At 45.6% G+C, this 25172-nt stretch overlaps 4 protein-coding genes across 13 annotated transcripts in view; 1 reads left to right on the top strand and 3 right to left on the bottom strand.

Annotated features, from left to right (window-relative positions):
* Positions 1-1550: 1550 nt before the first annotated feature.
* LOC117579844 lies at positions 1551-2785 on the bottom strand. Of its 2 annotated transcripts, none has more exons than XM_034265941.1 (3): positions 2633-2785; positions 1853-2572; positions 1551-1781 (listed from the first exon to the last, which is right to left on the bottom strand). In XM_034265941.1, the coding sequence occupies exons 1-3, from the start codon at positions 2751-2753 to the stop codon at positions 1663-1665; spliced, it is 960 nt and encodes a 319-aa protein (XP_034121832.1). In that variant the 5' UTR covers positions 2754-2785; the 3' UTR covers positions 1551-1662. The 2 variants fall into 2 exon arrangements, with proteins under 2 accessions (XP_034121832.1, XP_034121833.1); XM_034265942.1 differs by having other exon boundaries at positions 1551-1742; positions 1946-2575; positions 2636-2784.
* Positions 2786-3564: 779 nt separating this feature from the next.
* Positions 3565-12943, bottom strand: LOC117580346. Its single transcript, XM_034266857.1, has 2 exons — positions 12661-12943; positions 3565-6790 (listed from the first exon to the last, which is right to left on the bottom strand). The coding sequence occupies exons 1-2, from the start codon at positions 12812-12814 to the stop codon at positions 3930-3932; spliced, it is 3015 nt and encodes a 1004-aa protein (XP_034122748.1). The 5' UTR covers positions 12815-12943; the 3' UTR covers positions 3565-3929.
* LOC117580347 lies at positions 12829-14834 on the top strand. Of its 4 annotated transcripts, none has more exons than XM_034266861.1 (5): positions 12829-13046; positions 13170-13386; positions 13448-13739; positions 13796-13990; positions 14045-14834. In XM_034266861.1, exons 3-5 carry the CDS (start codon positions 13700-13702, stop codon positions 14647-14649), a joined length of 840 nt encoding a protein of 279 aa, XP_034122752.1. In that variant the 5' UTR covers positions 12829-13046; positions 13170-13386; positions 13448-13699; the 3' UTR covers positions 14650-14834. The 4 variants fall into 4 exon arrangements, with proteins under 4 accessions (XP_034122752.1, XP_034122753.1, XP_034122751.1 ...); XM_034266862.1 differs by having other exon boundaries at positions 13170-13567; positions 13625-13739; XM_034266860.1 differs by having other exon boundaries at positions 12829-13038; positions 13170-13739.
* Positions 14835-14962: 128 nt separating this feature from the next.
* The window catches only part of LOC117580345, a 100960-nt gene continuing 90750 nt past the window's right edge, over positions 14963-25172 (bottom strand). For 4 of the 6 annotated variants that reach the window (XM_034266851.1, XM_034266853.1, XM_034266855.1 and 1 more), the window contains 5 exons: positions 16570-19241; positions 16366-16494; positions 15875-16307; positions 15663-15803; positions 14963-15586 (listed from right to left, as the gene is read on the bottom strand). In XM_034266851.1, coding sequence (XP_034122742.1) covers positions 15438-15586; positions 15663-15803; positions 15875-16307; positions 16366-16494; positions 16570-19241 — 3524 coding nt within the window. In that variant the 3' untranslated portion in view covers positions 14963-15437. Of the gene's footprint in view, positions 15587-15662; positions 15804-15874; positions 16308-16365; positions 16495-16569; positions 19242-19474; positions 19519-25172 lie in introns of those variants that run through there. The other 2 variants (XM_034266852.1, XM_034266854.1) reach the window with 2 other exon arrangements.

Below are 25172 nucleotides of genomic sequence, written 5' to 3'. Positions count from 1 at the left end.
TAAAGCGACATCGTTATCCCAGCTACGTGGACCCTCCTGCAATCACCACCCACTTCCCTGTCCCCATCTGTGCAATTCAATCCGCCGACCTGCCCACATTTGCTAACAGCATTGTTACACTTTTAAACGGTATTTTTATACCCGGTACTCGAAGAGGAATAGGGTATATTGTATTTGTCTGTAACGCGCAGAAGGCAACGTTTCCGACCCCATCTATGTATGTATGTAAATATTGTATATACTTACATACATACATATGTAAGTTTATTCTTGATCAGCACCAATAGCCGTGTCTGTATCTGTCTGTCTGTCCGTATTGTTAGACGCCTCGTTCTCCAAAATTGCGTAAGGACTGATCATATATAAAATCATCGAACTAGGATTAGACTGGGTCATTATTATAGCCAGAATGAATAAATTTATTTACATTGGCCACCCCACCCCGTCTAGCAACTTTGCTTATGCTTGTTTTTTTGTTGCTCATCCTTTCTCGCTCGCACCCTCTACCTCATGCAGTGTGCGTCAGTGGGGGAGGCGGGCTTAAAGGAGTGTTGGCGGGAGAAGTGATGTAGATGTAGATTACAGATGTAGAAAAATGTAAAATGCAAAATTCGAAAAAAACCACTAAGGTAAAAAATATACTGACTGCTCGAGTACCGGGTATAAAAGCTGTGACGCGTACGAAGCGTTTAACAAACGTTCGTACTCGTTACGTTTGAATATGCGGCAAAGGTAAAAGCAAAATGGCAAAACCAAAAACCGAAACTAGAACCCAGACGATGTCGCGACTCTTTTTGACTGTGGAACTCCTCTCTCTCTCTCTTTTCATGGACGGTCCGGGACCAATGCGGTTCATTAGCGACTCCAAATGCTCTCTAAATTTGCTTTCTTCTCTCCGATGCGGCCTATCCACAGGGGCTTGTAGTAGTCTGGCCTGGACCTGGACCTGAAACTAGAACACATGAGCACGTAATTTAGTAGCCGCTTTGGCGCTTTTGTGTGAAAATCCCATCGACAACAGCAACAACTGCTGCCACTTCGCCAATACACAATTCCCGTCCAATCCTAGGTTCCGTCCCTTTCCCCGGCCCCTTCGCTGTTTATGACCATTTGCCGCATTGGGATCACATTCGGGCCACTTTGTGTGGGTCCGGTTTGTGCCGTTAATTCCTTTTTATAAATATCACACGACACAATACAACAATGCCCCTCCACTGTTTCCAGAAAGGCAGAAAAAAATAACTTTATTTGTTACTAGCTGAGGTTAGTCCAGGGCCAAAACTAATCAGTTTTTTCGTGGCCAACATGCAAAGCCTCAACCTGGACTCGACGCCGCCTGGAGGCCCATGGAAGTCCATGAGGCCCAAGTTAGGCCAGCTAAAAATTGAGTTAATAAAACTGAACAAAGAAAACGGGTCTTCCTCATATTTGAAACATAAGAATAGCCATGTTGCCTATCCAATAGAAAATTCCTTTTAAATCAAACTCATCAAGCTATCAGCCCACTCAAAGCATCGAGTATCTCTGATAGAGAATAAAAACAAATTGCGTTCTGTGCTGCTCGAATTGATTAATGGCAATCATAAAACTTATGAACACAAATACACACAACCAGAGAGATATCTATCGATTTTTTAAAGTTTAACCAGAATCTGATGTCATTTAGTGGAGTTTCTTCTGGAGAAGCTTGGCCATTTGTTCGGAAATTGAGGCCTTGGGATTAAAGTCGGCATCGCTGGCCAGGGACATGGCGGGGACCTGGTCCACATCTGCTGTGGCAGCTATGTATATAAAGAGGTTAATTTCTTACAAAAATAAACTACGGAAATAAACTATGATCAAAGAAACTTACCACTATGGGCAACAACCAAATCAGGAACCTGGGGTGGAGTCTTCAAGGCAGCAGCCATAGCCGACTTGGGGGTGTCATCGGCATCGGAGGCCACGGAGATGTCTGGGATCAAATCAGCATCGGTCTGGGGCTCCACAGGCTCGGCTCCGGAAACCTTGGCGAGCTTAGGAAGAGTCTTCAGTCCAGCGATGGCCTTCTTGGGGGTGTCATCGGCATCGGAGGCCACGGAGATGTCTGGGATCAAATCAGCATCGGTCTGGGGCTCCACAGGCTCGGCTCCGGAAACCTTGGCGAGCTTAGGAAGAGTCTTCAGTCCAGCGATGGCCTTCTTGGGGGTGTCATCGGCATCGGAGGCCACGGAAATGTCTGGGATCAAATCGGCATCGGCCTGGGGCTCCACAGGCTCGGCTCCGGAAACCTTGGCGAGCTTAGGAAGAGTCTTCAGTCCAGCGATGGCCTTCTTGGGGGTGTCATCGGCATCGGAGACAACGGAAAGGTCGGGAATCATATCACCATCGGCACTGCCAGCTGCTCCAACAAACTTGGCAATGGGGGCCCTCTTTAGACCAAAATAAGTCCGCTTGGTTGTTTCGTCAGCATCGGTGATCATGGAAATATCGGGCAGAAAACCGGCATCAGCCTGAACGGACATATCCGGAATCTGATCAGCATTATCCCGGACCAAGTTCTGCACTAAGGTCTGAACCTGCTCGACAATTGCTTCAAGAAATTCAAAGTTGAGAACCTGGGAAAAATTCTTTCAGACCTTGTCCCCCTTACCACTCAGATCAGATGGGGAAGGCAGATGGTGGATCTCATATACGAAGTTCCTGGGCTGGGGCACGACGCCTCCGCTGACTAGCGGGAGTATTAGTAGAGCGCAGATAGCAAAGTACTTCATGATGTGTGTTTTGGGAGGTACTAAGCCACGCAGCCACTTGAGGCGAGCCTTTATAGCAACCTTATCGAGGTTCGATTCATCTAATTTACGACGACTGGACGCAGAACTCTGCAGATTAGATTCAACTCTGCTGCCAGCGGAAAGCGCACAGCCCACAGGCGAGCGACTAGATTGCTCCACGCCCTATAAATCTTTCCCGGTGGTTCACCTGAGTCGAGTAGAGTCAATCGAATCTAACGTGGTGGCGGCACGCAAATTGATTTTCTCCAACCCTTTTTCTATTTGTTTATATTCCTCTCGTTGCTTGACTTATCAGTGTTTTGAGTCAAAACTTTTGTCCGTCGTATTTAATCGGATTTAATGATGAAAACGATGACGTGTTGCCCAACCAGAAGCACACGTACATAATATGCATGTGTCACCAATAGTAACTTATCAAAACTGTTACTACAGCTGATCATTGCCGCGCTGATTCAACAGAGATTCAATGTGGCTACGTACAGTATGGCGAGTAAAACAAAGCATTTCCTAGCACTTCCTACGAGTGAATGTGACGAGTTTTATGAACTCCTTAACATTTTTTCTTTTGTACAAAGGTTGCACAGTATTAATCCTCGGCTTATGGTTTTTTCTACCTGCAACAGCTGTTGCCCCTTACCTGTAGGACTCCATAGCTTGTACACGTGCAAATCCACCCTAAATGCTAAATTTCTGCACACACCGGGAAACGCTTCGGTTTGGTTTAGTATATTTATCAGTTTACAACTCTTATTTCAATGTAATGTAATAGAATATAGACAACAATATAGACTACAAGATAGATTCGATTTTATTGACGGTATTGTAAGTGTAACATAGTGTACAGAATATTCAGTTAGAGCTTATATAGATATAATCAAAATGAATCGTGTCATTTACTTACCTGTATAAACGAATGTCAAGATTTTGAAAATACGATTAGATTACATTTATGCAAGTTCTCGAAACTATTTAACGAGTAGAAAATTAACAGTTTGGCTATCCGATATTTTATCTTATATATCAATGAAAAAACAAAAAGTCGGACATTTGCAATGGTTTAGTGGTGTTCTTACTATCTAAACAATTTGGGATTATATGTGTACTAATCTGCTTTATCTCATAGATACGTCAATGTTTTTTCGAGTTCTGACTCGCCTACATGCCCAGGATGTCGTCGGCATCTTCCTCCATTGAGTCCTGAGGCTCGCGCTTGAGTCCCATGCCGCCGTCCAGAACCGAGAAGTCATCGGCTGCGATAGTGGCAGCGGTCTCCGTACACTCCTTTGCTTGCTGAGCTCTAATCTCCTCCTTATCCTGCGGATCGGCCAGCACATCGACCATGGCAGTCCTCTTACCAGGGACGGTTTTCTTGGCGTTGGCAACCACCAGGCTCCGCTTTAGGGGAGAGCTAGACCCTCCCGACAACGAAGGTTTGGGCTGCACGAAGTCGTTGAAGGCGTTTCCTTGGACGCTGGCGATCTGCGGGGTACGCTGCGGTGCCGAAGCTCCAGCTATCGGCGAAGGCTGCTTCTGGCTAACGGGCACGCTGCCTGCCGACCTCCTCAGCAGTACACTGTTAGCGTGTTGGGCAGCGACAGCTCCAGCTTGGCCAGTCCCTGAACCGGGGCCAGCTGTCCCGGAGTAGCGGTACCGCTGATTGAGCGGTGTCATCCCCGCGAGGGGGGCCCCCATCAGGCGACGCTTGAGCATGTTTGCTTCCATGGGACTGAGATTCTGCTGGGGATTGTGCGGAATCACATTCATGTTGCTGGGTGGCGGACCCAAGGTCATCATAGGTCCACCGCTGCCACAGACGGAGAACCTGCGCTGCATTTCGCGCACCTTGATGAGGGGTCCGCTTTTAGTGGTCACGACCTGTGGCTGGGTCGGCCCGAAGAGGGTGTTCATCGAGGAGGCGCCCTGTGGGCGAATGGCTACGGCTGTGGCTCTCCTGGGACTGACCGGAGGAGCCGGAGCGGCACGAGGGACACTGGTTCCGGAGCAGTTGCTATCGACGCTGTTCTTGCGCAGCTCCTCCGTTGGGACACTCACTCCCACTCCAACGCCGGCGATCGCCGCCTTGCCGTTCGTCTGCACGATACGGAAAATCTTCTTCTCTTCCGGAGACGCTACCAGGCTCATCCCGTTGCTATGCTTGTAGACGCGCTGAATGAGGTGGCGCGGTTGCCCCACTGCGCCAGAAGATGGGGCTGCGGCAGAAGGTGGGGCTGCGGCTCGAACTACCGTGCGTAAAGTGTCTGTGACGATGGGCAGAGGGGGCGGCTTATTGATAGCGCCCGAGTGTTTGGCGGCACTAACCAGACTCACTAGCTCCCGCACCAAACGCATCTCGCGATCCGAGACGTGCTCAAAGCCTGACGGAGTGTTGATGTTGAAGTGCTGCTGCTCCCCAGCGGCTGGGAAATCAGTCGCGTCGTCAAAAGTCTCCATTAAGGATTGGAACACCTTCTTCTTAAAGTGTAACTTCTGGCGGGGATTCATTTCCGCCATCTGCGGGCGCACTATCTCTAAGAAGTGTTCGTCAGAGAAAATGTCCAAGCTCTCTGTCTGCATTCCTCGCTCGGTTCTTGACCTGAGTGTCATGAAAGATGGAACCGGAACCGCAGTGGTTACGACCCCGACCCCGACTCCAGCTCCGGCCATACTCAACAAGGGGCTGGCAGTCACCGGATCGGTGATTGACACTACGCTCGTCGAGGGCGCAGCCAGGGTGGTCACCGTTACTGAGCTTGGCAGGGAGCTGGTAAGGAGTAAGGCATTGTTGCTGATGACGCTGCTCGATGTGGATGTAGAGACAGGTGTGGCCTTGGGGGCGACTTGGAATGGGAGTGAGACTGAACCTGGGATTGATTTTGGGGGTGGAGCTATGACTGCGACTAAGCTTTGGCTGATTGGCGTAGGACTTGAGACTGGCGTATTCATATTGGCGGGCCTATTCACTGGCCGCTTCGTCAGTTTCGAAGCGGCGTGGACGATGGTGCTGGTGCAACTGCTGCTGCGACGTGATGTTATCTTGCCTGGGTGGGATTGGGACTGTGACGTGGCCGGAGCTGGAGCTTTTGGACGTGGAAAGATGTCGTCCCGTGTGAGGGAAAAAGCTTTTTCAAATCCTTTATTCACTGCTTCCGCATTCTGCGCCCGTGCTTGATTTTTGTTCGACATATACTTGGGAACTGGGGCCAACTTCACTGGGGACCCGGAATTACGAGCGGCAGCCAGTCCCATGGACCTATGCCGCTGCTGTCTGGTCAGACGCTGTTCGGTGGCTGCTTTTTGCACTGGGAGCTGTTTGATTCCGCCGACTCCTGTGGCGCGGACAGCGCGACGTGGACGACGGCTGCTGATGCTTTCGCTGCCAGTTCCTCCCGACTCGTCGGCGCTGTCGTCCATTTCTTCCTCAAGAGGATCTCTGGAGCCAGAGGCGGCGTACAAGTTCTTCTTACGAATGATTAACCGATTCTCCTCGCCGGTCTGCTTGATGAAGAACGTCGACTTTCTGGTGTCGCCAATAGTGGAGATCGGGCTTGTGGGTGGAGCTTCCTCGTCCTCCGAATTGAGCTCGTCCTCCTCCTCGTCCCAGTTTAAGTCGGTTGGCTTCTTCTTCTTCTTCTTGCCTTTCTCCTTCTCCACGGGTTTATCCTCTTTTATGTGGCTGAAGTCCGACGACTTGCTATTAGTTTCCTCCGGTGCCGAGTCTTGCTTCTTTTCCGGCTTCTTCTCGTCAACTGCCATTGGCTGCGGCTTGGCGTCCCCTTTTAAGGACTGCATCGACTTACGGTCCATGCTCTCGTTACTGACTTCGCGCTCACTCTCGTTATCTTCATCTTCGTCAACGATATCCTCGCTGATATTCAGGTGTTGCCTGAGGAAACTCAGATCCTTCGCGTATTGGAAGGGTAGGCGATTAGATCCTGCGCGACGTCGCGCGGCATCGACATTCATCCAGCGAGCGTAATCGTTGCGCAAAACACGCCACCTCCGCTTACACTTCTCCACTGGAACATGTTACAGAGAGAGACAGAGATAGAAATAAATATATGTTTTGAATGTTTTATTGTATCTCATGTTTGTATCAAAAACGAGATGGAGGCCATAAAGATGGTGACGAGGCAGGTAAGTACCCTGAAGCAGATGGCTAATCAGGGCCTCAGCATTCCCTGATTGGGGTGGTAATGGTTGGCAATCCCGACCCCAGTGCACAGTCTTTTCCTAACACTTTCCTAAAAACCGCAATCCGCGATCTTCAACATAACCATACATAAACCCTTATCCGTGTTTAAGTCCCTGACCTCCTAAAAACCAAATAAAGTTGGCGCATAGCAACCGCTGATAGTCTTCAAAAAGGTGGCCTGACCTCAGCACTATTTCAGTGAGTCGAACGCTATAGTCACGTTGAAGATACTTTCAAGGCTAATAAACCCTTAAAGCGACTTTGTGCATCTGTAGAATGTTACAGGAAAATGTACAAAAAATATTCCCTACTTAACCGCGTTTTTTATTTTCTCTTATCTTTTAAATTGTGGATTTGAGAGACTTTCGACGTCTTTTTTGGTGAAAGGGGGCTGAACGAAATTTTGAAATACATTTGTGTTAGGTCCAGCAGCCTGGATGCAAGTGTTGGTGGCTCTAGGTCTTATAGTCTCTGCATACTAGCCGACAAACAAGTCGGACAGATGGATGGACAGACAAACATGGCTATATCGACTCGGCTATTGATGCTGATTCATAATATGTACATATATACTTTGTGGGGACCGAAACGTTTCCGTAGGTACTCTTCGAGTACCTGGTATAAAGAAAAAGCCCACGCACACGCCACGTATTAAAAGAAGAGCTCGCGAAAAGCGGTTCCCTTTTACATGTAGTCACACAAAAATTGGGTACCTGCGAACATTTTTTTTAATGGTCTGAAAATGACGCATCTTCTGTGGATTTTCACAGTGCGCTCGTCGCTCAACCAACCAGAGAATTCTGCCGCTTGCTTCATGCGTTCTCTCACTTGAGACACTTCGCTGAGACGAAAGTGTCATTTGAAAATGTATGTGTGTCTGTATGTATGTGTCTACCTATTTGGCCCTACTATGGGGCATTTGACCACTTTTTGTGGCAAAAATGAATAACTTCCAAACAAAACAATATTTTTTTATTTGATATTAGTTCATATTAGTGAGAGGAAGGTATGCTAACAAAATGAGCTTGACAATGCCTTTCTTCAGTGTTAACTGTGCCGAGACGCTTCTTACGAGTCACAACTTTTATACCCGGTACTCAGTCAGTGTACCTTTTTTCGAATTTTACATTTGACACTTTAAATTTTTTCTACATCAGTCATATACATCTAAGTATACACAGCTTCTCACGCCAGCACGCCCTTTTAGCTCGCCCCCCTCCCATAGAACCGCACACAGCAGAGGCAGAGCACTACGGTCCCAATGACCACTTTTCTTGTCCTTAATAACTCGCGAACGAATCAAGATTTTTTAATTTAGTCTTTTGATAGTAGTTAAGAATAGCAAGAGGAAGGTTTTTAAAAAAAAATAAAATTACATTTCATAATATTTTTCTCAAAATTTTAAATGCAAAAAAAGGATGGGAATATGTTTAGCAGATCAAGATTCTATACAAAAAAATCGTATCACGAATTAAAAAACTTACAAATCTAAGATAATCGAATTTGTTCTTCCACAAAGCATGCTCTTCCATTATAGAACAATATTACTCTGGCTACACTCTAGCCCTCCAAAATAGCTAGTGACTAATACTGTGGCTTAAATGCAATGGTACCCTACTTCACAATTGTCTTCTTTATTGTGTTCCAAACGGCAAAAAAAAACATTGAAATTTCTCATTTGAGGTTATGATCTATAAATCACACAAAAGGTTTCTTGGTGGGACTAGGTGGCGGATCTGTTAAAAAACCTTTTTCAAAAATTAGTTTTCACTACGAACTGATACAAATTTAAGGCCTCACTTTGACATACAATTACGAAGACATCAAATGCATCAACAAAATTGGATCAGTTAATCGTATTTTTCAATTCATGAGATATATAAAACAGCAATAAAATTGGTAGTTTTCCCTGCACACGCTGTGCAATAATGACCGCTAGGTTTCACAGCAGATTTTTCGAAGGTGGCTCCATCTATGAAAATTTCTGGTACGCGGTTTTGATGTTTAATCTTTTTTTTTCAGCACAGAGCGCCAAAAACCGCGTCTTGGTTTAAACATTTAAAAACGAGAAGGGACGTGTGAGACGCTTCTTAAGCGTCACAACTTTTATACCCGGCACTCAGGACTACACCTAGATGTAGAAGACATCGCCAACCACTAGATATCGTTCACATTACAGAACACGTAGTAAAAAGCCTAATAAAATAAAATGCATCAAAAATATTGGATCAGTTAAAATCGTATTTTCCAATTTATGAGATTTTTAAAACAGCAATAAAATTGGTACATTCTTGGACCGATTGGACCGGTTTCACAGCAAATTTTTCGAAAGTGGCGCCATATATGAAAATTTCTTGTACGCAACTTTGATGGTCCAATGGTCTGCACATTCTGTGCAATAATGACCGATAGGTTTCACAGCAAATTATTCGAAATTGGCGCCATCTAGCGTTAAAACCCGAGTCTTGGTTAAAAGTCAGAAGAGTCTTCGCCAGGGGGAGGGCAGAGGCAGGGGCCGAGTGAAGCAGAAGCAGAGTGTGAATGAGAGAATGTAAAAAGAACAACAAAAGCTGCGGGACAGGATGGGTTTAGCCACTGCAAATTAATTTCTCCATTGTGGCTATAATAATGATCCGATCGGATCCCAACACTTTTGTCGGCTAGTTCTCAGAGACTATAAGAGTTAGAGCCACCAAATTTTGGCTCCAGACTGCTGTATGCTCACACTGAAACCAGTGTATTTGAAAAATTAGCCCCGGCCCCTTCCGGTTTTACCCTTTTGCCGGGGCGGGGCTAATTTTTTAAATACACTGGTTTCAGTGTGAGCATACAGCAGTCTGGAACCAAAATTGAGTGGCTCTAGCTCTTATAGTCTCTGAGAACTAGCCGACAAACAAGACGGACGGACGGACAGACAGGGCTCTATCGACTCGGCTATTGATGCTGATCAAGAATATATATACTTTATGGGGTCGGAAACGTTTCCTTCTGTGCGTTACATACAACCGTTATTCGCACAAATACAATATACCCTATTTACTCTTTGAGTACCGGGTATAATTAACTTTTGGCCACCAAAAGTGGTCATTGGGACCGTAGTGCAGAGGCCGCACACTGCAGAAGCAGAGTGTGAATGAGAGAATGTGAAAAAAAAAAACAGATATATGCTGCGGGACGGGGTGGGTTAAGCCAGTGCAAATTAATTTATTCATTCTGGCTATAATAATGGTCCAATCGTCATTCCCTACGAAATTGCGTTTTAGATTTCTTTAATCGTTAAAACTGTGGATACCGCAGATTCGCGATTTGCGGGGGCAGAAGGGGGCGGGGCGAAATTGTGAAATGCACTGGTTTCACTGTGAGCATACATCAGTCTGGAGGCATACTTTGGTGGCTCTAGCTCTTCTGAGAACTAGCCGACAAACAAGACGGACAGACAGACTCGGCTATCGACTCGGCTATTAATGCTGATCAAGAATATATATGCTTTATGGGGTCGGAAACTTTTACTTTTGTAAGGAGGTGCTGTCGGGTCGGCGTTCGGGATTGCTCGGCCTATAATTGTTTAGTGCGTGCTCGCTAGTTGATGCAAAAGGTTTTGTGCGGACGAATTTTTTCGATTATTTTTTAACCCTATTAACCGCCTATATTAAGCATATTAGTATTAGCTTATTAAAAAATTAAATTTAGACTAAAGAACTTAAACTAATTTTCTCGTAATGGGCAACTTTAACCTCCATGCCATCATAGGGTCATAGGATCATGACACTTACAGCGCAGAGCCCTTTCACACGCACTTGCAAACCGCATAGATACTAGAGCCATTTGGCCGACTGCACCTCCTTATTAATGTCTTCATGGATATGGTCATTCCCTACGGAATGGCGTTTTTAGATTTCTTTTATCTTCAAAACTGTGGATACTGCAGATTTTCGCGATATGCGGGGGCGGAAGGGGTCGGGGTGAAATTATGAAATACACTTGTAGCAGTGAGAGCATACAGCAATCTGGATGCAACATTTGGTGGCTCTAGCGTTTATAGTCTCTGAGAACCAGGCGCTCATCAAGACGGACGTACAGACGGACGGACAGACAGACATGGCAAAATCGACTCGGCTATTGATGCAGATCAAGAATATATATACTTCGTGGGGTCGGAAACGCATTGCAGAGTCACGGCAGAGGCAGAGGACGCAGACGGCAGAAGCAGAGTGTGAATGAGATAATGTGAAAAAAGCAACAAAAGCTGCTGGACAGGGTGGGGTTTAGCCACTGAAAATTAATTTCTTCATTGTGGCTATAATAATTATTATATCGGATCCCAATTTGGTGATCTCATATATATGGTCATTCATATAAAAGATGTAGAAAAAATGTAAAATTAAACATGTAAAAAAAAGCGTTAAGGTGCAGATGTAGCACTGAGTACCGGGTATAAAAGTTGTGACACGTAAGAAACATCTCACATTTCCCTTCTCGTTCAATTTCCAAATGCGGGATACATTTTAAAATAGCGGCTAGCGGGATTTAAAACTGCTACCCGTAATTTTAACTTTTTTAAAACATCTGCCGATTTCTAGTATTTTTATGCTTTACGATGCTACTTAAGTACTTTTAGTATTTTTTCCATTTGAATGGAAACAAAATATCGATAAGTTAAAAGTTCAATTTAATCGAGTTGTATTCTATCACTGAAGCAATATTTTACAATTAATGTTCAAATTAATTTCAAATGATGACTGAAGGTCTAATTACTACTGGTAAAATGTAAGTTAAAGAAGTTAAGAATATTTAGAATGTTTTTCTATGAATTAGGCGAAATTATTTAAATAGGTTAGTTAAATTAATGAAGTATTTATACTTCACTTATACTTATAAGTATTTATAAAATGGCTGTCTAAACTGTTGTTATTGGTTTACTAACATTTCCCGTGCAAACAAAATTCCAGAAATTTGATCGTTTCAGAAATTAGAATTACCCTAGGAAGAAAGTGATTCTAATTTACGAGATTCTGCTGTATTTTAAATCTAGCATAAATGCAAAACATTTCGATTTGCAAGCATATGCCAAGACAGCCAAACATACATAAGTCTTTGTCGTCTGCTTTTGCAAAAACGAACAAAATACCGGTTAGTGGCATCGGTGGCATATTTATAGATACGCACCATGCCGGAAAGAGAAATGCTGTCATAATTATGAAATGGCAGCAGAATGCTGCAGCTGACATGTTTGACAAACTTTATAGGCTCTCAAAATACTTGATTAATCCATGAAAATAATGTTTCAATACTCTAGCGTTCTTTTTGGCTGCCATAAAAATTGTCTGACTGTGATTAGTTTTTTTCAAAGGCTAGTTTACATACAATACAGAGTAGAAAGAAAAAAATATAATATGCATTTTCATAGTTAAAGTTTATTTGATTGTAAAGGCTACTTGGAAAGCATGTGTCAGCCGGTGTTTGTTTTCGAGTTAATTAATCAACTAAAAAAAAACTTTGGTAACATGCAAATGCTGGGACTGCGATTAATCGATGGCGGCCACAAGTGTTTACCATCACCAGAAATTCAAACAAACAGCGAGCGAGCTGCCAACTCGTTGCCCGACCCCGTTTCGCAGCACTGACGCCCGATATCCGATTAACGATAGGCGTGCGCATGGGAGGGTAAATTGGTTAGCGCTATGCAACACTCACCCGACTCTCCTGTCTCCAAGGCCACCATGTCCCAACAATTCTCACTGGCCAGCCTCTTCCTGTAGTTTTCGTTGTTCCGATCATATAGAGCCGTCTGCTTCACCACCGCCCGCAATAGCTTCACGTTTAATTCGATATTTGACATAGCACTCATAGGCAAACAAGACACTTTTCTAGCCTTATTTAATGCAAAAAACGAACGAAAAATACTGAGCCAAACGCAACTCACGCGCAGCAGCTATTTGTAAAACGGAGACTGAAAACAAGAGCGAGCGCACTCACACACACGCACAAGCTGGCGTCGTTGCAAGAGAGAGAGAGAGAGCAGAGAAAGACGACGAGGGCTTAACACTCGCTAGGCCAGGGCTACCGGTGAACGTGAGTGGGTAAATGATAATTCATTTATTTAGTACGCCTTAGAGGCTTCGCTGTTGGCTGTTTTAATTGGATGGCTAAGACTTAATGATTTTATATACTTGACCCTATCCATTCATTGTAATTGCTCACAGTTCATTACAATGTTGGTTTGAACAGTGATCAAACTACTTATTGCCAGCCTAAAAATGTTCACATACATTTTGTGCCTGGCAGTGCTGTGTGACTCGTCTCTCTTGCGGCGCAGCTGTTCTCGACACTGTGTGTGTGTGAGTTTCAGTGGTGGCGTCGTGCTAGTGCTCTCAAAGAGGGTAACATTACTTGGAATAATCTGGACCCCGTTGCCAACCGGTAAGAGCGAACGCCGTCCCTGTTTTTGTTCGGTTTGTTTTGTCATTTTCTGCGTTTTTAGTTGCCGGCCCATTGTTGCATCTGAGAATTTGTGAAAATCTAACGGACCTTACCATAAGTCTTGCATTGTTAGATTGTAATTCAACATTGGGCATTACGTTGCAGGAGAAGGAAATAAGTTGTAAGTTGTCTAGCGGCAATAGCAATACCAACTAAAGGTTTTGCTGTCCTCCCGCAGAGGTAGCGCGACAACCAGCTGGTGTGCGCAGGGGACAAAAGTGTCGCAAACAATATCGTCTCTTAACGTACTAAAATGAACACACGGGCTAGCTGCCGGACCCCGACTCCAAGTGGTAAGTGAGGATTACTCATGATTTTTATACGAAATTTAATTATTTTCCTTAACCAGATGTAGTGGGACTCGAAATCGGTAAGAGCAGCCTAAGCAAAACTCCAACTCCTGAAATAAAGGAAAAAAATATTAAAATATGCCGCCTGGTTGCCAAACAACCTTGCCTTTTTGATCGTTCTAATGAGGGGTACAATAGAAAGTCGTTCATAAAGAGAGTCTGGAGGGATATATCTCATAAGATGCATGATTCTAGTAAGTTTTCATCTACCCGATTTGTTCCATTTAAATTATTCTGACTCTGAATAGTCAATAGCTGCAAGGAGCGTTGGCGTAATATTCGTACAAGCTACGCCCGATCCATAAAAGATGGATATAATCAAACGCGTACGTACTATTTAAGCGCTGAGCTTGCGTTCCTCCGGCCCCACATCACACCAGGAGTTCCCAGACGTCCGCAGGGCCGACGCTCACGCGCTAATATTACTGGCCGTAACGTCGACACCAACGAGCAAATATTTGGCATGGAGCATGCGCAAGAGAAGTTGGAGCCCGACCACGAGCCCAACGACGAGACACGCGACGAGGATACGGAAAATTATGGAAGCAATGCCAAGGAGTATAAATACGAGAACGGAGCGGTAGCCGTGCCATGGCCATCCATCAATTCCGACGATGCCTTCCTGCACGGTATCCGTCCCGAGATGGAACAGATGAACTTTCGTCAGAAGCTTTGCTTCAAGCGCCGCGTGTACGCCTTGCTCGGAGAAATATTTGATAGTACAGAAGCCGCACAAATCTCCGACCACCAGATGGCTGCCCGTTCCAATGACAACGAAGCCATATCGACTTCATCAGCATCACTCGTGCAGGCTTCTCGTTCGACAAAGAAATCAAAGCCTAAAAAAGGATAATATTAGCAAAAGCTATAATTTACTACAAATAACACTGAAAAAGTTCAAATAAATACATTTGTATTTAGATGGGGCTATTGCATGGTGGAGTGGTAGGGGAGTAGATTGGAATCTGAATCGAAGATGAATTTTGATTTAAGTAGGATAGATAGGATTTTAAGTAGGATGTACCTGTTTATTTTTAGCAAATACTTTTTTACTTTTTTGTTTTCTGTTTCTTTAAATACATAAAATAATAATTATTAAAAATAGTATACATATGTATATATATAACGTTCCCGTATAATTTATGGCATAAAATATAATTGATTTATTTTTTTTGGGTTTTGTTATTTGTTTTGTTGCTTGTGGATTGGATTAGTGTAATACATGTATATTGTGTATAAGGAAATAGCGCTGCTAAAAAGTTTGCTTCTTAGTACCTCGTGTCTCGATTTTAACGTTTAAAAACCTAAATTAGTTTCGATTAGTTAAATATGTATATGTACAATCATCGACATTATCAGCGTGGTTATTGCAGCCGCATTGAAATTGAAAGAAATTAAACAAGTTAAATTTAAATTAATAATAAATGTGTATGAATATTTATATATATTTACGCATACAGTTTAAAGTTCTTTTAAATGCAAAAAAAATCGGTCGACGGTGCACTACATCGATTGGCAAGACCTGGATGGTTAGACCATCCTTCAGGATTAGGGTATGGTATCGGGTCCAACTACCATCAACTTAGAACTAACATAAATTGTGGCGCATTCTTTCCCATCTCCTTCTCTATCTTCACCGTCTCATGCAAAGCTGATCTTGACCGGTCCCAGCGGCAGCTGCTTCATATAGTTCCAGGCATCGACGCGCGTCATTCGCGCCGTTGAGGCACCATGAATGCTCAGGATCTCGTCGCCGTTGCGCACCTGGTTGGTCTTCTGGGCAGCACCACCTGTACAAGAAGAAAGCGAGTGGAAAGTGTTGGTGGTATTGTTCCATAGGATAAAACAGATATCCAGATATCCTACCCATGAACACCTTCTTGACAATGAGCGGACGATTTCCCAGCGGCGAGTCGAAGCCTCCTTCAATAGAAAAGCCCAGTCCACAGCTATCCTTGACAATCTCCACGCATCGAGTTCCTGCTCCAATAGCCGCCACATCATCTGCTAAAGTGAGAAGCAAGCTTCGATTAGAATCCACCTCCACGACTGTGTGACCAGTATCTGTTTCTCCTCACCCTGAGCCCGTATCTCTGCAGCGATGGCATTCCGTGCCTCGGCCGCCCGTTCCAGCAGCTCGCTGGTGCTCAGCTTGGCGGCATCTCCACGTGAGAGCTGACGTCGTGCACGAATGCCAGCAATGGTGGCCTCGGAATCATCGTCATGCAGACTGGCCGGGTGCTGGGGACTGCTGGACCCAGTGCTGGGGCTGGGCGTTGTAGTCACTGGCGATTCGTCACCTCCTGACTCTGCCTCATTCGACACGATGTCTAGATCCAGGTCCAGAGATCGGGACGCCTTGTGGTAGTTTCGCTTTCGCTCGTACTCCAGATCCGTCGGCTTCTCGTTGAGGGAGCTAAGTGAGCCCAGCGAGGAGCGTTTCTTGTTCAGAGCCTTCACAATCAGCGACTCGGAGCGGGTGACGACCAGCACCACCTCCGGACGGGGTGTCTAAGACGAAAACTTTTGGTAAGATTCTGAATTATCTGAACTCCGGCCACGGACTCACCTTGAGTACGCTGATGGATTCCCGATGCGTCAGGCCCCGCATGCTCATCCCATTTACGGCCAGGATGCGGTCCCCTTTCTTCAGGCGTCCATCCTTGGCCGCTGGCGTGTTGCTCAAGATCTTGTGTATCTGTAAAAGAGGGAGAGATAAAACGCCATTACGACTGGCTAATCCTGATCCCTTGCAAAAGACGCCACTACTCACCGTTATCTCCTTGGCCTCGTAGTCGGAGCCCCCGGCCAGGGTGATTCCAATGCTGCTCTCCGGGTTATCCCTTTGCAGGACAATGATGAAGGCCTCTGGGCTCTTCAGCGGCGGATCGGCCTCCTCCACAATCTGCTGCACGTCCTGGGCCGTGATCAGGCTCTGGTTGCTGCCCAGTGAGGAGAAGCTGCCGAACTCTGTCGCCGTCTCCAGGGTGGTGCTTACGTTCTGGGTGGTGGAGCTCACACCAGAGGAGCTTGAGGCTAGCGAGTCGAGCGAAGAAAAGCGCTCGTGGTGGGGCTTCGCGGTGGCCACAACTGGGTGCAATGGAGTGTGCAACTTTTGGAGTACCGGGGTCTGGATACCGGCTGCCGCTGCTGCTGCTGCCGCACTCCTCTCGAACTTCTCACGCAGTTCGGCTGTGCTTTGGGACTTGGGCGCCTCCCGCATTGGCTCATAGGCCCGGAGCAGGGCCGGCCTCTCCAGAACCTGCATCTGGAGCGACTTTGGCTTGGCCTGCTGGCTGGAATCGGCTTTAAAGCTGGCTTTGCGCTCCTCGTCGATGAACATGGCACTGATCTTCGCCGGCGTGTCTGAACGCCGGCTGCTGTCGTCCGTGTCCGAGGTCAGTTCAACGTAGGCGGCCACGTTGATCAGCTTGTCTACCACCAGCTGCTTGACATGCTGAGGTTGGTGCGTCTGGTGCATCTGCTGCTTGTAGCTGGGGCCGGGCTTCATGCGGCGCCCGGCTAGGGTGCAGACCTCGCCATCGGTGCTGTCGTTGTCCTCCTCCTGGCCGCGGTTCTTCGCGTTCCGGCACTTGGCCGAGGCCAGGATGCTCTTTCTGTTTGAGAGGGCCACTGGTTCGCCGCTGCCGCTACCGTTCACCTGGTTCTTGAGCACCCGCCGGGTCAGATCCAGAGCCAGAGTGCTTCCCAGGGAGCTGCAGCTGGCCTGGGAGCCCGCCGAGGAGCCCGACGTCAGAGTGGAGGTGTTGGAGCTGGCTATCGAGGTGTTCGTCTCCGAGCTGAGGGTTCGTGTGAGGGCAAACTTCTCGGGGTGCGTCGCCACCCGGGCCGTGCTGGAGAAAACCGAGTCTGTGTCGCTTTCCTGGTCGGGTGGGGGAAGCGCCGGCGGCGGTGCTATCAACCTGCAGATGGGATGAACGGGGGCCGTGATGCTGGTGGGGGTGGTGGTCAGAGGGGCGCACAAGGAGGTGCGTGGCGGCTTGGCCGGAGGCTGGGACAGCTGCTGCTCCAACGGACGCCGCTGGCCAGAGGAGAAGATGCTGCGGTATGTGCTGCTGCCTATGCAGTTTACGGCGAGGCCTCCATTGCTACGGCAGCGGGTTTCGCCCAGGCCGCTGTCGGTGCTGTCCTCCCCGCTGGCCGCCTTCACCTGGCTCTTGATCTCTGGGAGGTCGAGGATGGGCTCCAGCAGCTGCGGCCTCTCCGGGATGACTAGGCCCCTTAACTTGGACAAGCTGCGGCGGCGCTGCTCCAGGATGTTGGTGATGGCCGCCTTCCGGTTGGCCGCCTCTCCCTCGCCTGAGAAGCTTATCCTTCGCTCCACCGAGGAGGCGGATGCCGAATAGGAGCCGCAGTGCGTCCTGCGTGGCAGAGAGGCGTAGTTGGAGGCGTAACTGTAGCTGGGATTGGTATTGGGACTGGAATTGGCCGTGTGCAGAGAGTACATGGAGTCGGCCACGTGCAGCTGGGGCAGCTGCTTGGCCAGCTGGTATTGGCGCTGCACGTCGTTCAGGTTCTCTACGCTCATGGCGCGCGTCTTCAGGGAGGGCGCTGGAGTAGACGAGCGGGTGTCCAGCAGGTTCTCGCTGCTCCTGTTCAGCGGCTTCCGCGCGAATGTGGAGACAGCAGTTGGCATGGTCATTGTCATGGTCGGGGTGGCCGGCGGAATCGCGTCCAGCTCGTTGTTGGATGAGAACATGGCGATTTTGTCGCGCACGGACTTTTCCGATTTCTCGTCCTTGCGCCAGTCGCTGGGCTTCCGCGGGGCGCTCGCACTCAGAGAACGCTGGTAGTCTCTTGCCAGGCCGGTCGGCGTTTTCGTCTCTGTGGCGTTTTTGGAGCGGGCATCCTCCACGTTTATTACTAGATCCTGGCGGTATACTTTCCTGGGCACTGTCGGCGGAGGCCCAGTTTTGGGAAGTGGCGGTGCTCCAGTCGCCTCCTCTTGGGTGCTGTTGTTGTTGTTGTGCTCGAAGGAGTGCTCGCCCTTGCCTTTCAGCAGCACAATTTGTGGGTTTTGGTGCATGTGTGAGGGATGCATGATCAGAGGCTCGCTAAAGTTCGGTGGAAACTCATGGCCGTCGGGCGGCAGGCGTGAATAGGTGGGCGGTGAGGCGTAGCTTAGGTACTCCTGTCCCACCAGATGCTTTGTGGTCGCCTGCAGTTGGTGTGTGGCTGTCGTTGTGGTTGTGCTATGTTTGGCTGAGGCTGTGGCTGTGGCTGAGGCTGAGGCGCTGCTCAGCAGCTCCATTTTGTTTACGGCCTTCGTTTTAGTTCCTGTTCCTGTTCCGGTTCCTATTGAGCCTGCGCCAGCTACTGCTCCTGTTCCAACTGGCGACTTTTTCTTCTGATTGATGATCGTTGCGGTTTGGATGTGGCTGCTGCTGATGTTGTTGTTGTTGTGGCTGTTAAGGGCACCAAGATCTGCAAAGGGATTGGTAGAGCGGGAAAAAGGTTTTGGTTAGCAACACAAAAACAGACACAAGGATCAAGATATGAAGGATAGATAAGATTAGACGTTAGCGGCTTCTGGGGCTGGATTGGTAAATATATTCAATTAAGGTGACAAGATAGAGCTAAAGAATTACTTTGATAGGAATGACACCTAAGGAAGTGATTGAGGAAAGGCATTAATGTTAGATTGCTGGGGGGTTGATTATATTCGTTTCATTTTAGAGATAATATGAGTTGGAGTAGAACGCTGTTGGATGATTTAAGACAAAAGAGAAGAAACGACGAAAGAGTCAGTACATTATATAATTATTTCCAAAACGCCATTTCCATTGGCCAAAAATATCATTTAAGTAATGCGTAAATTAGTTTTAGGGGAGAGAGAGAGATCTCTTACAAAACACGAATAACTATCCATCCCAGCGCGCCGGGGGAAACTTTCGCTTCACCAAGCCTCCCAAATAGTTGTCATTATGCGCTAACACCGGAACAAAAGCGAATCTCGTGGATACTCGTGTTTGTTTCTTATCTCTCTGCCACGCAGGGCAATTAAAAACCACAGCAGCAGCAACAATAGCCACGAGGAAGAGGAAAAATTTGGTACATTTTGTGGTTGACAGAAGTGTTTCGTTTCGATTCATTTCGAAAAAGAGAAGGTCCGCAGATTAAGCAAAAACATAAAACAAATTACATTATTAACAAAACAAAGGTTTCTTTCCCAAAAATCGAGTGTAGAGAAGGAACCGGCAAGACGCCCTCAAGCGGAGAGTTGACAAAAACCTCTGACCAATGCATATTTCATTAGCATTAGCAATAATTTCCCTTTCTTCTTTTTATTTTAGTTCTTTCTTGATCTCTTTTAATCTTTTTTGGGGAGTCTTGTTTCCCAATTTCTATATTAATTACACTACCCGACACGAGTTTTCCTCAAGGAACCAAACCCACTTTTTATGAAAGATATGGAGCTTAGAAATGGTCTAATGTTATTTTTATACCCGGTACTCGAAGAGTAAATAGGGTATATTGTACTTGTGCACAAAGAAACGTTTCCGACCCCGGATCGGGGACTGATCAGCATCAATAGCCGAGTCGAAAGAGCCATGTCTATCTGTCCGAGAGTCAGAGACTATAAAAGATAGAGCCACCAAATTTTTCTCCAGACTGCTGTATGCTGAAACACTGAAACCAGTGTAACAGAAGTATGGATGCAAAGCTTGGTTGCCCCGACTCTTATGGTCTCTGAGTGCCAGGCGTTCATAAGAACGGACAGATGGACGGACAGACAGACAGACAGATATGGACTCGGCTATTGATCCTGATGAAGAACATACATATGTATGTTTATACTTTATGGGATCGGAAACGTTTCCATGTGTGAGTTACGCACATTGCTCCAACGACAAATACAATATACCCTATTTACTCTTCGAGTACCGGGTATAAAAGCAAGACTAAATTTCATTAAACCCAAAATCCGCTGCTTGGATTTTTTCCCTCTCGTTCACCAAAAACACACACAATGTTAATGAACTTTTGCAAATGTAAACGTAGCAAAAAAGTGGCGAAGGGGAGAAACAGAGAAGCTCCAGCACAAAGTAAAGAAGAATTGTTTCATAAAATGAAAGGCTGCAAAAAAAGCATGTTTGCATGTGCCGAAAGGTAGCAAAGCAAAAAGAAAAGTATATACATTCATATGTATATACATATATAAGTGTTGTGATGGCCGAAAGCACTTCGAAGAAGTGCGTGAAAAATTGCGAAATGTATAGTCAAGGGTCGAAGAAAAAACTTTGACCTTAGTGAAGAGTGGAAGAGGCGGAATTCCAGAAGGTTATAGAATTCGTCCAAAAGTTTCCTATGCTTATAAATATGTAAATATGTACATATGTACACAAGTAACCGACCAATCCTTGAAAGTATGTGCAACAATGGGTGGGTATCCACAATTTCTTCATATCTCCATGTCACCCAGACCGCACTATTGCAGCATATACCGAAAATATCCATTAAATAAGCGAAATATTTGCTCAAAAGGCCGCCTATCAGTGGACACGTACTCGATTACGACAACACCCGCCCTTACGTCGACTGAGTCAGCTTTCGACCACTTGACTACTTCCCCGTCACTCGATCGACGACGACCACTGATTAATCATAGTTCTCACAGAAAAATATTGGGTCGAGCTTAAAAGAAACTTCATGATAATTGTAACTATTTTTCGGACAAATCTTTCAGTTCCCCAGAGTCAAATCAAATTAAGCAAGAAAATTCAGTGTTTCGCCAATTTGTGTCAGAGTGTTTGGAGTTTGGAGTTTGGAGATCAATCTTCGAGGCGGAAGTGTAACATGAGGGGGATGATCCGGGGCATTTATGAATATTTAATTTTGAATTATCCGAAACTAGTTGGTTATCGAGTACTCCTTCCAGAGGAGGTTAAAGGTTGGCATATTCTCGTAATTTAATGCTTAATTTGTTAATTCATTTTTCAATTCTTCAGATCTTTCACAATAGCAACCTGCTGGGCGATGATCTCTCCCCTAATCGGGAGAGAATCTTAGAGAGATTTGATTTAATATAAATTTTCAGGGGATCTCCGGCTTGGCAGGGGCAACGTGCTGTGGGAATGGTTGTTGATAACGTGTTTATATAATGAGTGTTGCCAATTTTTGATTGGACTCAACGCAAAAGACTTCAACAGATTTCGTTATGATACCAATCATAGATGAAAAAAAAAAATATATAAATATAAACCCTCGATATGAAAGACCATCTTTCACAATAGCAACCTGCTGGGCGAAAATCTTAGAGAGATTCGAATTAATATACATTTTCAGGGGATCTCCGGCTTCTTATTAGATATCTATTAGAACATCCGCCTCTTATTAGATCAACCTATGATTTTCCGATTCAAAATCAATCGAATTCCTTAGCTTATCGAGGAGTGACGTCTGATCTAAAAGTCTACATCTCAATCCCTTCTTACGCCGAAACGCTATTTCAGCTTGCAACCCCTCCCCCAGAACCACGAAGACGAGTGTAGAATGAGAGAATGCGCAAAAAATAAAAAAAATCTGCTGCACAGGGTGGGGGTAGCCACTGCAAATAAATTGCATCATTCTGGCTATAATGAAACACCTCTAATCCCAATTCAGTAATCTCATAGATTGCTCATTCCTTACGGAATCTTATTAGCTCTTAAAGCTGATTTTTTCTCTTTGTAAGGGAGAAAGGGGAGAGGCTCATTTTTTAAATACACTTGTAACAGTGTGAGCATACAGAAATCTGGATGCCAAATTTGGTGGCTCTAGCTCTTATAGTCTCTGAGAACTAGCCGACAGACAAGACGGACAGACGAACAGAAATACTAAAGACATACTAAAAACCGTATTTACTCTTCGAGTACCGGGTATAAAAACGTTTAATTCTTTTTAGTTAATTAATAATTTAATTTCGATTCAACTTCAGCATAACATAATATAACAAAGTGTCGCCTTGAATTGGAAGTGAAACCGAAGGCAGGCAATGAATCAGAAGACGCCTTCAAAACTCATAAAAAAAAATAGCCCTTCAATGTCAAGTTCTTTGAAAAAATAAAGAGACCGTGTCCGAGTCTCAGCGCATAACAGCAATTTCTCTTGACTAATAACTTCCGCTGAAAGCTGCTCCTCCCGGAGCGCCACCTACTGCTCTGTGGATAATTATAAATGGGGCTCTTTTCCTGTTGCATCGAAAGGCTCCCACAGCCACAGGCCACAGCCTCAGCAGAAGGCCACAGGCCCCTCAGACCCGATGAAAATCCTGTTACAAATAGCACCCATTTAGAGAACAAATTGCTGAATTCTCTCTTCTCTCTTTTGTGGGAAGAATCTGTGAAAACGATACGGCGCGCTCCCTCCCTCTCTGCAGCTACTACAGAAAAGAAGCTAAGGCTCTGCGTGCCTAAATAATTGAAATTAATATATTCTGTTGAATTTGTGTGCTATATGCTGTGTGATTTTGTCGGTGTTCTCTTCGACATTGGAAAGGGAAGGAAGAGGCACGCCGGAGACTAAAACTGGAAGAGGAGTGAATTATTCGTAGATTGGTCGGTATACCCGGTACTCTAAGAGTAAAATAGGGTATTTTGTATTTGTGGTCGAAAAATGTAACAGACAAAGGGAAAAGATGAGGTAATGAAGTTGTGAAGCGTACGAAGCGTCTCACGTTTGTACTCGTTTCATCTTGGGCAGCCAGTAGCACCTGGCTTTGTGGTTAGTTTCTGTTAGTTTCCAATCCACAACAATTGCCCAAGTGCACGGGGGAGAGTTGCGGCCAGTTTGAAGGAAAGATCAGAGAGACCTTCAATTCCCTCAAATGTATTTATAATTAGTTTATTGGTATGTATGTAAATGCTTCCTGTCAAATTTTATTTAAATCCATTTAATGATGATATTTATTATTAGTCCCACCACAGTCTGGTACAGAGAGACAGAGAGAGCGTTAAGAAAGTGTGAACACGATAAACAAAGTTTAAGTTTGCTTTGAGTGCTTTATTCCTTTCCCATATCTCCCTCTCTCAGTCTGTCATCCACCTTCTTGTCACAGCTGGCTCGCAAATTGCTTTGTCATGAGAAAAGGAAGAATGCAGCTAGAGTGGTAAAAGTAAACTAGATGTGCAAGTAGGATGGAAGCAAAGCTGAGCGCAGAGACAACAGATGCTCGCTCAGGTTGTTGGGTACATCGGGACCTTAACAACTAAGTACAGAGTACAAAACGCGGTTGGTTCTGCGTAAAATAAATAACAACAAGCAGCACCATGGAGCAGTCGACTAGTCAGTAACCCTGCACTTCCAATCGTACGTACAAGCTTACATACATACAAATGCCCTAGCAATTTCTTGGGTGGGACGTGTGAGACGCTTCGTATGCGTCACAACATTTACACCCGGTACTTACCCAGTATACATGCATTTCTGTACTTTAGTGATTTTTTAAGTGTTTTACATTTTATATTTGTTCTACATATGCCATCTACATCACGCCCTTTTAGCTTGCCGCCGTCCCCCAGTGCCGCACACTGCGTGAGGCAGAGTGTGCTAGCGAGAAAGAATGAACAACAAAAAACACGCACAAGCAAATCTGCTGGACGGGGTCGGGGTAGCCACTGCAAATTCATTTCTTTATTTTGCCTATCCCAGTTCAGTGATCTGATAGATATATGTACATATGTAGTCATTCGATACGGAATTTTTAGGTTTTTCTTATCTTCAAAAATTATGGATACACCATATTATCAGTGCGATATCACAGCATTCTAGAGGAAAAATTCGGTGGATCAAGCTCTACTAGTCTCTGAGACGGATAGACGACAGACAGACAGACAGACAGACAGACAGACAGACAGACAGACACGGCTATTGATGGGGACGGAAACGTTCCTTCTGTGCATTACATACATATGTACATACGTTTGAACAAATACAATATACCCTATCTACTCTCCAAGTAACGGATAAAATAAAGAGCAGCAACAAATTATCGGTAGGGATGGGGGCAGTTTCATGCTATAACCCACACTATGCTATTGCTACTGCTGCCTTTTCCTTTTCCTTCTCCTTTATATTCTCTTCTCTTCTTTTCAATTAATTTCTCTCCCTTTTTGCACCTTGCAGCCGTTTTGCATTTAATGTGTCATGCTACGTTGCATCGCCTCCCCTCCCCCTTCTATGTCTTCATCTGCTCTGCCATATGTTGCAGTTGTATATTCTGTTGCTGTTGTCGTTATGTGGCAAGCGCCAAGTGTTGCCAGCAATAAGCAGCAGTGGAGGGAGAAGAGCTGGAAAAGCTGCTGTTATGCATATGGCGAGAGCTGGAAAATGTGCTGCCAAGAAAAATGTTGCCTTAAATTGTACCTGAGAGTGAGA

Source organism: Drosophila guanche, unplaced genomic scaffold, assembly GCF_900245975.1.
Source record: "Drosophila guanche unplaced genomic scaffold, DGUA_6, whole genome shotgun sequence".
Lineage (NCBI taxonomy): Eukaryota > Metazoa > Arthropoda > Insecta > Diptera > Drosophilidae > Drosophila > Drosophila guanche.
The sequence above is the reverse complement of the archived record's forward strand: the minus strand, read 5'-3'. Positions and strand labels throughout refer to the sequence as shown.

What these genes read in the sequence shown, in the direction of transcription:
- LOC117579844 (XM_034265941.1), bottom strand. Translation starts at nt 2,753, where the DNA reads ATGAAGTACTTTGCTATCTGCGCTCTACTAATACTCCCGCTAGTCAGC. An exon ending in TTCCCCATCTGATCTGAGTG is followed by an intron (nt 2,573 to 2,632) that starts GTAAGGGGGACA and finishes AATTTCTTGAAG; the next exon opens with CAATTGTCGAGCAGGTTCAG. An exon ending in TTTGGTTGTTGCCCATAGTG is followed by an intron (nt 1,782 to 1,852) that starts GTAAGTTTCTTT and finishes TTATATACATAG; the next exon opens with CTGCCACAGCAGATGTGGAC.
- LOC117580346 (XM_034266857.1), bottom strand. Translation starts at nt 12,814, where the DNA reads ATGAGTGCTATGTCAAATATCGAATTAAACGTGAAGCTATTGCGGGCG. An exon ending in CTTGGAGACAGGAGAGTCGG is followed by an intron (nt 6,791 to 12,660) that starts GTGAGTGTTGCA and finishes AACATGTTCCAG; the next exon opens with TGGAGAAGTGTAAGCGGAGG.
- LOC117580347 (XM_034266860.1), top strand. Translation starts at nt 13,700, where the DNA reads ATGAACACACGGGCTAGCTGCCGGACCCCGACTCCAAGTG. An exon ending in CCGGACCCCGACTCCAAGTG is followed by an intron (nt 13,740 to 13,795) that starts GTAAGTGAGGAT and finishes TTCCTTAACCAG; the next exon opens with ATGTAGTGGGACTCGAAATC. An exon ending in TCATAAGATGCATGATTCTA is followed by an intron (nt 13,991 to 14,044) that starts GTAAGTTTTCAT and finishes GACTCTGAATAG; the next exon opens with TCAATAGCTGCAAGGAGCGT.